The 12,659-nt window shown below is 36.0% G+C and overlaps 1 protein-coding gene across 8 annotated transcripts in view; it reads left to right on the forward strand.

Moving 5' to 3' along the window:
- PCNX1 (pecanex 1) overlaps positions 1-12,659 on the forward strand; it is an 87,514-nt gene that overhangs the window by 49,463 nt on the left and 25,392 nt on the right. For all 8 annotated transcript variants that reach the window (XM_077784122.1, XM_031505008.2, XM_077784121.1 and 5 more), the window contains 9 exons: positions 335-367; positions 1,462-1,633; positions 3,043-3,153; positions 3,629-3,720; positions 4,994-5,103; positions 6,768-6,873; positions 8,481-8,573; positions 10,076-10,226; positions 11,793-11,934. In XM_077784122.1, the coding sequence (XP_077640248.1) occupies positions 335-367; positions 1,462-1,633; positions 3,043-3,153; positions 3,629-3,720; positions 4,994-5,103; positions 6,768-6,873; positions 8,481-8,573; positions 10,076-10,226; positions 11,793-11,934 (1,010 nt within the window). The remainder of the gene's footprint in view (positions 1-334; positions 368-1,461; positions 1,634-3,042; positions 3,154-3,628; positions 3,721-4,993; positions 5,104-6,767; positions 6,874-8,480; positions 8,574-10,075; positions 10,227-11,792; positions 11,935-12,659) is intronic.

Genomic DNA, 12,659 nt, shown 5'->3' on the forward strand with positions numbered 1-12,659 from the left:
AAGAATGACTGATTATTTTTTGATTTGACTATTAGGATGGAAATCAGATTTAAAGTTAAAGTTCCTAAGTTTTCCTGTTGAAAACCAGTAAAAGTCTTGAAAATAAGGGGCTTGGGGATTTTTTTTAGGATTTTGGTTATAGACATCTGCTCTTTAAATAGATTCAATGGTTTACAACATTGTGCTATTTAAAGGCTATAATGTGGCTTGACAGCTGTAAAAGTAATCATAGATATTGTTAAAAGAACCTTGACCAAGAAAATAGGTGTGCGTAGGGAGGTAAACACACTTACCTGTAGATTTGGTAACTTTCCTCTTTTTATTTTGGTTTCAGAGCGTTCAGCCAGATTCTTCTTCCCCCCGACATGTAAGTCATGGGCATGTGCCACTGTACTAACTCTGCAGATGCAGAACTCCCACAGAGAATTGATCCATTTGGTTTGATTTTTCTGGCATTTCTCCGTTGTCCCTTCTTAGAAGGCACAAAAGGCTTGTAGTTGTCTTAGTGTGTGAGAAGGGAATTGGTATTGTTTCTCCCCGCTGTACTCTTTCAAATCATGTCCTCCTGTTCTGAGCCTGGCTTTTTCCAGGGAGCCATGTCATGATAAGCTTTTTGAAGAATCTTTATTATTATAGCAATTATACTTAGAAGTATTCTTAATGTTGTAATTTGCTCTGCTAGTATGAACTGACACAGCTTTGATGTTCTCTTTTAATTGTGTAGATCATTCAGTTGTCCTAGTGTGCACACTGCTTTATTTTTTCATTCTAATTAGCTGAGTTTGCAATGCTGTAGTGAACACTAATGTTTGAGCATGGAAATGGTAACTTTCTAGTATTGCACAATATGTTTGTGCATCTGCTAGATTGCCCAGACAAAATATTAACTTTATGTCCTAGATAAGATGTAGAAAAGCATTATTCCTCTGCAGCAAGTCATTAGTTTTGTGTAAGAAGTTGTATTTTGATAAACACAGATAGAGATTCTGTCCTCCCATCCAGCAGAAGCAGTATCCCTTTATCCTTTAAATTGATTTATTCTCAATTGCTTACACAGCCTAGTCAGAGCTTCTCTAGCATTTAGTACTGCAAGCAACATACCATAAAATATAGCTGAGACTAAGGGTATATATAGCTTAGTCTAACTTAATCTAACTGTTGTGTCACAGGGACATTTCTCCCTGCACCTCTATGAAAAATCCTGAGAGAGAAATGTCCCTGTGACACTGTTATGTCTTTGTTATAGCAAAGCCATAAAAAACACAAACTAGTATCACTGCAAGGCAATGCTTTAGGGGTTTTATGAAGAAAACTTTAGGATATGGTGAGGTGACAGTATATTAGTTGATGACTAGTGATTAATTTTGATTCTGAAGCTCTTATCTGTAGCAGAAGAGTAAAAGTTACTTTACCCACTAATAATGAATAAATGTTGGTGTTTTTTGGTTTCTTTTTAAACAGGGTCACAATCGTATCATAGCCTATAGTAGGCCTGTATATTTCTGTTTGTGTTGTGGTCTGATTTGGCTGTTGGATTATGGCAGCAGAAACATATCTACAACAAGATTCAGGTTGTACGGAATGGCTTTCACCAACCCATTGCTGCTGCTGTCAGCCAGGGACTTAGTTATAGGTGAGTGGCTTTTTAATGGATTTGAACTGTTTGCTTTACAACAGTAGAACTTTAGGGGAACATTTTCTCCTTCTGTAGCTTTCCTGTAACAAATGGTAGAATCTACTAAAATTTTTGTTATCCAATATCTTAACTCTTATCCTTGAACTTGCTTATCTAACTTGGACCTGCATACACTACCCTTTGCTAGGACCTAGCTGCTTAATAGTTAAACAAACATTGTAATTTGGACTCTTTCACACTCTCTTGAAGGGCTTTTGGCAAATGAGTAAGAGTTCTCTTGAGTCAGGCTATTTGTATTTAGCAATTGGCAGAACAGTACAGATACAATTTTAAAAAACATTACACATAGGTTAAATCTTATTTAACATGCTTCTCAGAACAGGCCTATCAGCAATATCAAAAATAAAATTTTTGAGCTGCATTTCCATTTTGTGGTAATTTTACTGTTTTCTGAGCAGCACAGTGCATTCAGAATACCGATGACATTTAGCTCCATTACCCCCCTGAACCGAATGCAAAAAACAAACAATGTAAACCCCAAAACAACAATCCTTTCCCCTGTTAGGAAAATAATAACAGCCCTGTAGTCTCAAACAGAGCCCATAGGAAGGAGAGAGAGAGAGAGATGTAAATATTTAAAGACTAAATTATCATGGGAAATTGCATGTGAATTAGATCTGAACTACTATATCTGAACATATGTAGAAGATTATTTCTGCATCTTTTATTCTTTAAGATGGAAAGTAATTGATATGTACAGGTGGAGATATAACCGTTTTCTGTATTGAAATTAGGTGGCATTCATTTATCTTTGTGTGCTGAAATCATGTAATTTGCAGGTGTTGTCATGATTCATACGGTTCTCCTCTTTAAAAAAACCCAAACAAACAGAAAACGCAGGCATTTAGGATTAGAATGTGTAGAAGGTGTGAGAAAATGAGTAAAACTGTCAGATACAATTAGTAGCAGAAAACCTGGAGGTGGAGTGCTTGCCCTCCCTTATGTCAGAGTGGCTGGTGTTAGGTTACCTCTGCAACTCTAGACAGGCAGTTAGGCTTGGATAAGTCTCACTCACCGTGAGCGAAAACTTACAAGTCTAATCTGTAAACACTCCTGGCTGATCTTTGCTAAATAAAAACGGAAAACCTGAATTGGTTTGTGTCCATGTCTACAGCAATTAAAAGGAAAATACTATTGATTTCTATGACCTCTGTATTCAGTCAGTTCTGAACCACTGAAGTAGGACTTCACAGAATGTATATTTTCCTTAGAAATTTGTAATAAAAATACTTAAGTGATGTTGAGTTTAAATGGGGTGTGTGATACCCTAGAACATAAACTGAAAAATATCTTATGATGTTGGTTTTTTCATATTCACCACTTTTTCAACTCTTCTTTTTCTGTAGTGTTTACACTATGTTTCCCTATAGTATTCTTCATTGGTCTCCTGCCTCAGGTGAATACCTTTGTGATGTATCTCTGTGAACAGCTGGACATTCATGTCTTTGGTGGCAATGGTGAGTTCTGTGTTTTTTCAGTGGCAGAAGTATGAGATTTGGAGCAGCCCAGAACAGTATGTTAGTTAAAAAATTTAGTGGTTACGCTATTTTTATTCCTACCCTCTAAATATAGAATACTTTAATTATGTTTTTAAAAAGTCTAGAAGTCTTCTGATTGATTCTGATTCTATTGGCAAATAGAATTACTGTCCTAGTAAGTCTGTCACTTCTTCCTCAGCTGGTTTCTATTGCAGTTAACTATTCCCATGGTAAAGCTGTTCAATAACTAAGGAGATTTAAAAAGGCACATAAAATGCTCTTAATAAAAATTACTTGTAGGGGAAAATACAGTTAAGCTGCTCTGGTTTGAATTGTCTTTTTTTTTCCATCAGAGGAAAGTAGGGGGCTGGTACCTTAAACAAATTGAAGTATTTTGTATTCTAACTTAAGATAACAGTGTTTTTTCTTTTCTTTTCATTTCTATGATGTTCAGCTACCACAAGCCTGCTTGCAGCACTTTACAGTTTTATCTGTAGTATTGTGGCAGTAGCATTGTTATATGGACTGTGCTATGGTGCCCTTAAGGTAAGAAAAACTTTATGTACAGTGAACATTCATGTTTTGGGGTTTGTTCTCTGCTTTCTTCTGTATTAAGTAACAAAAGTATGCAACTACTGAACTAGAAATATTAGTTTGATTTACTAGGGTTTTATTCTTGCTCAGCTGTGATGTCAATAGAGGAGATGCAATGCAGGGACAAAGCAGATTTTTTTGCTTTTAAAAGGTGTGTGATTTGTGCCTGCTATAATGGGCCTTTTTTTGGTTGAAAACACATGACATTTAGCTTCATTTCCATTCTGCAACAGTTCTTGAAAATATCATGCAAGTGGCTTGTTTCTAGCAGAGTCTGTATGTATTTCTATGTTAACCTCTCAAAATGGCTCATGTTAGTATTTTTTTCTGGTGCCACAAAAGTAAAATAGTATTTTCTAATTAATATTTATTTGAGAAGAAACTCAGAAATAGGTTGTAATGTCAAACCGAAGATGTGTGCCTATCTGAAGGGGAGAGTTAGTTAGCTGGCCAAGGGACACACAGCCACACCCCCCGCATACCCTGTTTTCCTTGCTTGAAATGTTGTTTGAAAACAGTATGGGGTATGATGCTGGTTCTGTTTATTCATTTCAGGTGTGTCAATAATCAGACATGCCCAGTTTACAATGAATTGTAGCATGTGTGGGTCTAACTCAGAATTGACTGGCTTTTCCACTTTATCACAGAGAGTAGAAAGTTCCTAGAGGAGTTATTCCCATGATGCTATCACCTGCAGGACATCATTAGCTTTCTGTGAATTTGTGCACTTCTCATTAGCCTTTTCTAAACACATCCATTTAAGACAAACAAGCTTTAGCAAAGAATAACTCTTTCTTCTTTGTAGATCCAGTGGAGATCAGGAAAACACAAATAAAGCCCCTGTTTAATCTGCATTCAGCACATTAGGAAAAATAAATCTTGAGTCAAATTTATGTAATGTTCAAAATTAAGAAGTGACTAAATACAGCTCTTAAGAGCCTGTGGTCTCAGGGAATGCAGGAAATGCTTCAAAAGGGTTATGACAAATAATGACTGTTTAATGATCAAGATGGTGTAGCTTTGAGGGATGTATACTGTGTTAGAGTTTCTGATCTGTAGTTGACATAGGTAAAGATGGAACAATATTTTTGTACAAAAAGCCCTGGCTTATTTTTGTGGAATTGTAGTTAATTTCTTTGTTCTGTGATATACATAAGTCTTGTATGTCAGGTAAAGTGGTGTGTACTTTGTCTCCTTTTTATTAACATTTTGTTTCTGTCTCCAGGATTCCTGGGATGGGCAGCATATTCCAGTTCTCTTCTCCATATTTTGTGGTTTGTTAGTGGCAATATCGTATCATCTCAGCAGGCAAAGCAGTGACCCTTCTGTACTTTTGTAAGTGACTCAGTTTGTATCTCTTCCCCAATGAAGAAGCAAATTGCAAGGAAAAACTACAAATAATGTTACTACTTCATACTGTTTTAACTTATACTCACCAGCACTAATCAAAAATAGTATAATCTTGGTTCAGTAGTTAGAAATCCTCACATTTTGCATCTAGTTCCTTCTCTAACAATGACCTTTTTTGTGACTTTTGGTAAATCACTTACATGCCAAAATCTGATTTAACTGCCTGCTGATTTTCTCCAGAATGTCAGTTAGGTGCCATCTTTCTGCTGCTGGGTTTATTTGGAATAACATGTACCCTTTTTTGTTTAAAGAGGTGCTCAAGGCACTGGTTCAAGCTGAAGTCTACAGGAGGACTTCTTGAATACTTCCACTTCATTGGTTGATATATTCTTATATTAAATGTGTGCTCCAAGCACTTGTTCAAAAAATTATGCTAAATTATAGGGATCTGGTTTTGTGATGAGTATTTCCATCTAGCATGGGGAAACAGGCATTCATGTTATTCTTAGTTGGAGTAGAGATCTGATGCTGAAGGTGTTTGATTCAGTTAATAATGATACATGTAAAAAAATAGTTCCAGTAGGAGAAACACCTCCCCAGAATAGCCAATAAAAGCTCAGCCGCATACCTAGGTGAGACAGAGCTTGAACTTGGATTTAATGTAGCCACAAGGTTGGATGAATTTGATAAATATTGGCCTGGGGTGGATAGGGAAGGACCTCCTCTGTGAACAACAAAACTAATGATGCATGAGTGTGTACACCAGAGGAAATTTCTTATCTTTGGGTTGACCACTAAACCTTGTCCAGTCACTCTTAGTTCAGTTGATATGAAGTTCTTTCCCCTAGATACTTGCTCTTTTGTTCTTTCCAAAAACTAAAGCCTGGATGCTCATGTTTGACTGTGGCACAGTTAAGCATTGTAATACATTGCAGTGTGCAATTTCCTTTGAAGATCTGGGGCTTATTCTGTAGTGATCTTCCTGTCCATAAAATGAAATAATTTTTCTGCACTCTGTTGGATATTGTAAGAAAAATCACACTGAGATGTTGTGAGACAACTTGTTATGGCTAGTAACATTGCACATGGGCTTCTAAAAGCTTAAGTGTAAGGTTTTACAGCTTTAATATCAGCAAGGCCTGCTAAGAATTTAGAAGTTTGGTCAGTATAGCTAATTAATTTATCAGGCTAGAAGAGGTTTCTTTTGTTGTTGCTGATGAATTATACCAAAGAATTAATGGGTTTTTTTTTTAATGTTAATTTTAAATGTTTTAAATGTTGCCAAATAGACTACTTCTAAATTTTGCATATTTCTTTTCAGTTATTTATGAGTTTAAGTTCTGTTTCATGAATGCTAGATTTGACTTAAAATTCAGCTTTTGTTCAATTACTCCTGTGTTGCTACTAGAGAAACTGTGGTTTGAATATCTGCCTGCTGCTCTTCAATAGTCACTGCTCTGTACAACAGAGAACTAATTATTTTATGAAGTTGAGATCTCTGTAAATTTGCACAGCTGTGTGAAAGCACTGATGTGCCAAAATTAATTTTTGTGGTCAGTATGTAATAGAACTTCTGACTTTGTTATTATTATAAAACTACATAGAACAATATATGTTTTTCAGTGGGATTTTTTGGTCTTTCTTTAAAGCTCTTTAGTGCAATCAAAATTTTTTCCTAATTCTGAAGACAAAAACCCTGAGGATCCTCTGTCTGAAGTAAAAGATCCTTTACCTGAGAAGCTTAGAAATTCTGTGGTAAGTAGACTTTCTTCTTATTATAGTTTTAATTCCATGTAAGCATTTGCTTTGTGTTGGTTTATATAGCACCCATCCAGATCTTGCTTAGATCACACTTGTCACTTAGCATGGTTCTAGTTAGAACAGATATCACAGCATTTCCTTTCAATCTGCAGCTGAACTCATGTGTTACATCTAGGAGTATAATGCTGGTGTTGCAATTTTAAGTTATTTAAAAGTAGAGAGAGATCGAATTCCCTGGTGTGGATTCAGTGAAATATCACTGAGTATTTTTTATCTCATGGATAATAATAGATTGCTTTTGTATAGAAGTTAGTGGGGAAGAGTTAAAGGTGGCAGAACTATATTAACTCAGTGTTTCTAATAATTGTGAGGAAGAGCTTTGTGCTTGCTGTTCCACAAGTGGAAATTAAAAATTATGGAAAGTATTTTGGGGCTTTTTGTGGTTTGTTTGGGTGGTCTAAGTTGTTTTGTTGTTTGCTTTCTTTGGAAGCAGATGTAACCTTTCCATTTATTTAAACACCGCTTTGAATTTTTAGAACAAATTCACTCAATATATATGCAAGTAGTAATAATTAAACATCATTCTTTTTGACACAATGTAGCAATAAGTAAGAGATTTAAGAAGCTTAAGAAGGTTAAATATTCATTTAGCTTTGTGTAGGGCTCAGCTTTAGGCTGAACTCTATAGCTAGGTTTTTCATAATACAGCAGTTACAAGCTGCTATTTAGATCAGAGAAACTGTAATTCTTTTAACATTTAGCAGGAAAGAGTTCCACAGGAGATGCAAGCTGCTCTTCAGCTCTCAAACTGTGGTGTTAGCCTCCAAGGGGGCAGAGGAGCTGAGGATTTTGATAGTCTTACAGTGGTTTTTAAAATCGGGACAACTGATTTTAAAAAAAGTTGTAACCCAACAAGTTAAGGCTTTTCAGTAATAATTGCCGTGTGTAATTATATGGCCAATTTTGGAGTAGGTAATCCTTTAATGATTTTCTGGGCTGTAAATACTGATGCTGTTTTTACCGAGTGGGAGCGAGTCTACACTTGAGGCTTCGAGTTGCAGCGGCCCTGAGTACGCATTGCCCCCTTGTGGCTGAGTCTGGCATTACTAGTCTTGAGGCGGGGCTTGCCCGTTAGCAATGGCTTTTTTTCATTGTTTAGGAGTAATGGAAAATTGAGACTCGCTCCTCGGTATTATTCCAGAGCTATCCTGTACCCTTCTGCAAAGAAGGCAGAAAAGGGTAAACAGCCTGGTTTTTTCACCTAGTTGGTACCTGTGCCTTGGCAGCACTCTTCAAGGGCTCTTAACTGCCCTGTAGTTTAAACACTTCTTAGATCATAAAGGGGAAATTTGATTGTCCCTTCAAGTGCTTTCATCAGGGCATCCTAACACCATCTCACAGTCCAGGAGTAGAGAATATATTTGATATATTGATTTATCGGCCCCACTATGAGTCTTTCACTTTTACTTAGCTGAACTGAGGCTCTTAGCTGTAAGGTTTGTCTTGTGAAATTTCAAATAACTTCACTGGAAGTAGTTAATGATTCTAAGAGGCCAATCAAAGCTGGTATTTTCTAAAATTATTTTATTTTGACTCCACAGAGTGAACGATTGCAGTCTGACCTGATAGTGTGTATAGTCATTGGTGTCCTCTATTTTGCAATTCATGTCAGTACAGTATTTACAGTTTTACAGGTAAGATGTTACCTGGCATCTTCAATTTGCCTTCTTTATGTAAATACTCTGGTGTGATATAAAGTTTATTCTAGTAGTTCATTGAGTCTTCTGGCTAATTTTAGATGGTATTTAAACATATAGCATGATAAGTACATGACTGACTGAAGGTCTTCACTTTTATGTGCTCAAAAGATCATCTTAAGTCTTTCCTGGTTTCTTCTTATGTTTTAGACTTTCAGTATAGCTTCTGATACAAAAGACCCTCTTTTGAGTCATCGATCTCAGATAATGTCAGAATTGTTTTGAAATAAGGAAAAGTGAAACTTAAAATGTTAAAAATGCTTAGTGCTTCAAGTTTGAAGGGCTGAACCTTGACTCAGCAGTTCCATGCTGGAATGGCTCTTTGTAGACTATAGTATAGGGCAGTACACTTTACTGGAATGGTTATTTACAGGACTTTAAATATCATTTGAGTTTCAAGTTCTTGATTTGTCAATGTAACTAGTGCTTTGGATGCTTTTAATGTGTATGTGTGGCTCTTGATGATAATGGCATGGGACTAGATCCTGTGCTTGAATTTAAGTAAAGCATTTCCCTCAAGAGCTGCAGTTACTGAGTTTCTTATTTTGGTATTCCTATTATGGAACCATTGACTAGCATATGAATAGCCTTATGTAAGGCAAATGAAAATTTATAGCATGTATTTTAGAATACATGCTGCTTAAAGTAAGAAACTAATTTTAAAAAGCATATGCATTTAGGTAATTTCATGTCTTCATGGTAAAGTGTATTACTTAAGCATATGTACCTGCATATTCTGAGGAAAATATCCCTTCTATTATTGTATGGCTGGATTTCAGCACTCCGCTGAATGTTGCTTTCCCTCATGTTTGAGATACTTGGCTGTATGCTCTTCACCAGTAGTATATTTCAATAGGATTGCGCTTCACGGAATTCAGAGTTTATGACAAGATAATGCAATCCCAGTTTTGCAGTTATCTAAACTTACGTAGAAATTTAGAGAAAATTTTAATGCATAGAAAGCATTATTGTAAAATCCAAGCATCATCCATTGTAAATTTTACAGTATTTTTGTGAGTTCTGTGGAAGGAATTGGTCTTGTGAGGCTTCTTAGCTTCTCAAGTGAATGTGAAACTAATGATTTGCTTATACCTCCTTTTATCTAGCAGATGGAAATGTAAATTGGGTTCAGCCTCTAGAGAATAATACCTTTATAAAATCAAATGCATATGGGTCAGAAGCAATGGACTGTAAAATAAGATTGGTGTACTGTTTTTAATTGGAAGCACATTTCATCTTAGACAAAATTTATTAGATACAAAGGTGTTTTTTCTCACAGGGTTTCTTGTTTTATATTAAAATTGGTAGTACAGTTTCTCATTAAGAGATTCATTAGTTTTGGGGGAGCACCTGCATATAGGAAAAGACACTAGCAAAGTAGTATTTTATTTTGTTTATGAAACATAAATCTTAATTTCTTCAATTCTTCTTCTTTTTAGCCTATTTTGAGTTATGTTCTCTATGCATTGGTGGGTACGGTGGGCTTTGTGACCCATTATGTTCTGCCTCAACTCCGAAAGCAGCTTCCTTGGCATTGCTTTTCTCACCCGCTGCTAAAAACCAAGGAATACCATCAGTTTGAAGTCCGGAGTAAGTATTGTTTGTAACACTTTCTTGAACTTGCTGTAGCTGCTGACCAACTTGTGTTACCTATTGATAAACTTATTCTCTTTACTATTGTCACCACTGGAATTTCATTGCATCTGATCTATAAATGTATTTGTTTCTCAGTTCCTCATGCTTTGATTCCATGACATTTTATATATCTCTTAACTGATTATGATGATGATAATACGAGTGTTAACCTTATCTCAGAGCAGTTCCATTAAAACATAGTCTTGAAAATCTTAAGTAGCAGAGTTTGTGCTTATGATTGCCTCAAGAATTTTTCATAAAGATCAAGTGTGTTCCATTCTGTATTTGCTCAGTGTAGCAAGTTTTCAGATGTTTTATAGGATTAGATGTGGTGAATGGTGGTGGAGAATTCATAGTGGCACTGATTTGGTTTTTGATAGTATTGTTGACATGTTTAACAGCAGAAAATAGTGCCAGTGGTCCACTGATGGATGAAGACACCAAGGGACCTGTCTTACAACTTGAGCTGCACAGATATGTGCTTGCAGCCTGTGCTAAAGCCTGTGTTTTCATGGAATCTTTCCCCAGAGATGCAGAAAAGATGAAGTTACACTGCTTATAATTTTTCCCGGATGGATAACTGTTGTGGTAGATTGTGTGGACTTCACTGCTGGAATGTTTTTATCGTTAACAGCAGACTTAAGAAATTCCTGTTTAAATTGCCTTGGAAACTACTAAAACTAGTTTGGTTTTTCTTTTCAAATAGTTGTCAAAACAAGAGAGCATTCTGCTGCTTTCAGGAGCAAAGAATTTTCAGAATTGATTTGCAAACTTTGTACCATTGTAGCAGCCATTCAATGTGGTCTTTTCGTTGATGTCTAACTTGTGGGATTTTTTTTTCCCCAGTGACTGCATGTAAAGATGGATAAATATGTATAGCAGTTGTAGTATTATGTCAGACTTTATCTGGAAGAAGTGAAAAGTGCAACTGTGTGCCTTAAGTCTTTAATCTCTAAAACTAGAAAAGCTACAGTTGATGCCCTTTATGTATGCATCAACTTTTGACATTAAATCTTCTAGCCTATATTGTAGAAAAAAAATCTATTGTAATTTGCAGTAATTTGAAACATACCTTACAGTTCTTGTAGAAGTTTAAAAGAAGTGGCTCGAATGACAGACATTTGTGTTCGCAAGTTACATAAGCTCTTCTGTATTGTAGAGTTGTAAACCAGGAGTCCTTATGATTAGAGTTGAAAATCATCCTTTTGCATGAGATTAAAATGCATCATTTCAAACAGCTTCATCAATAGCAATGTTGAAATTATGGAAGAGGTGGACCCCAGTTTGTTTCCTTCTGTGTACAGTAAGCAAGTAGCTTACCAACTGTTCTGTTGTTGTGTGAACACTGCAAAAACTCTACTGGGGCTACAGACAGGAACTTCTCTTTATTTTGCTTAAATAAAACTACCAAAGTCCATTTTGAGAAAACAAGTTAATTGGGTGAAGTGTCTTTATTTTGTAACCAGAGATTTTTGATTTCACAGTGCCATCTGATTGCTTCTTTTCAATGTATCTTGACAGATGCTGCACATGTTATGTGGTTTGAGAAACTTCACATTTGGCTCCTTTTTGTAGAGAAGAATGTTATCTATCCACTGATAGTCCTCAATGAGCTAAGTAGCAGCGCTAAGAATATTGCTAGTCCAAAGAAACTGGATACTGAGTAAGTAGAAAAGGCTATTAAATAATCTTGAGTATGTCTGCTGTGGTGAGAAATTACATGGTGACTTGTGGCATCAATGGGAAGACAGAACACCTAATGCTGTTGTTTTAAGAGTAAGGCAAGGAATAAATAAAGCTTTTCTCTATTTGAAAGCCTGTATAAAGCTGCCTTAAACTCATTGGAGAATTACACTGTTAAACTGGACAATCCTGCAAAGATAAATCATTCAACTTGCAGCCTAATACTGTGAAGATGGAATGTTGTGGAATTACCTAGTAGTGTGATGTTTGCTTGTTGAGCTACTGCATCCATCATGTGATTATCCAGATGGCAATTTCAAGATAGTGTTGATATGTTCTGGTATTTTATCAGGTGTAAATTTCAGACTTGTTCCCTGAGTTGGTGTGCCAGTGTGCTGCCTCTCTGCCCCTTTCTTCTCTCACCAAGGAATTCCTCAGGCTTCCTAGCCCCTAAGTATAATCCATATCCAGATGGAATTGCACACTGCTTCTTAAATTGAGTCATAGTTATAATCCCTTGAGCAGTGTATCTCATTGTCTCAGCAAATGATAGCTCAGTAATAGGCACTGCATTTTTTGCCTCCAAGAAACAGTAACCAGGTGTCTTTTTTGGATTTGAAGTTCTATTCGTTTAGAACAAAAGACTTATAAGTATTGAAACTAAACAGAAAATATTTTGTGGGAGCATGTTGTTCAGTTAATTTT

Source organism: Lonchura striata, chromosome 6 (assembly GCF_046129695.1).
Source record: "Lonchura striata isolate bLonStr1 chromosome 6, bLonStr1.mat, whole genome shotgun sequence".
Classification (NCBI taxonomy): Eukaryota; Metazoa; Chordata; class Aves; order Passeriformes; family Estrildidae; genus Lonchura; species Lonchura striata.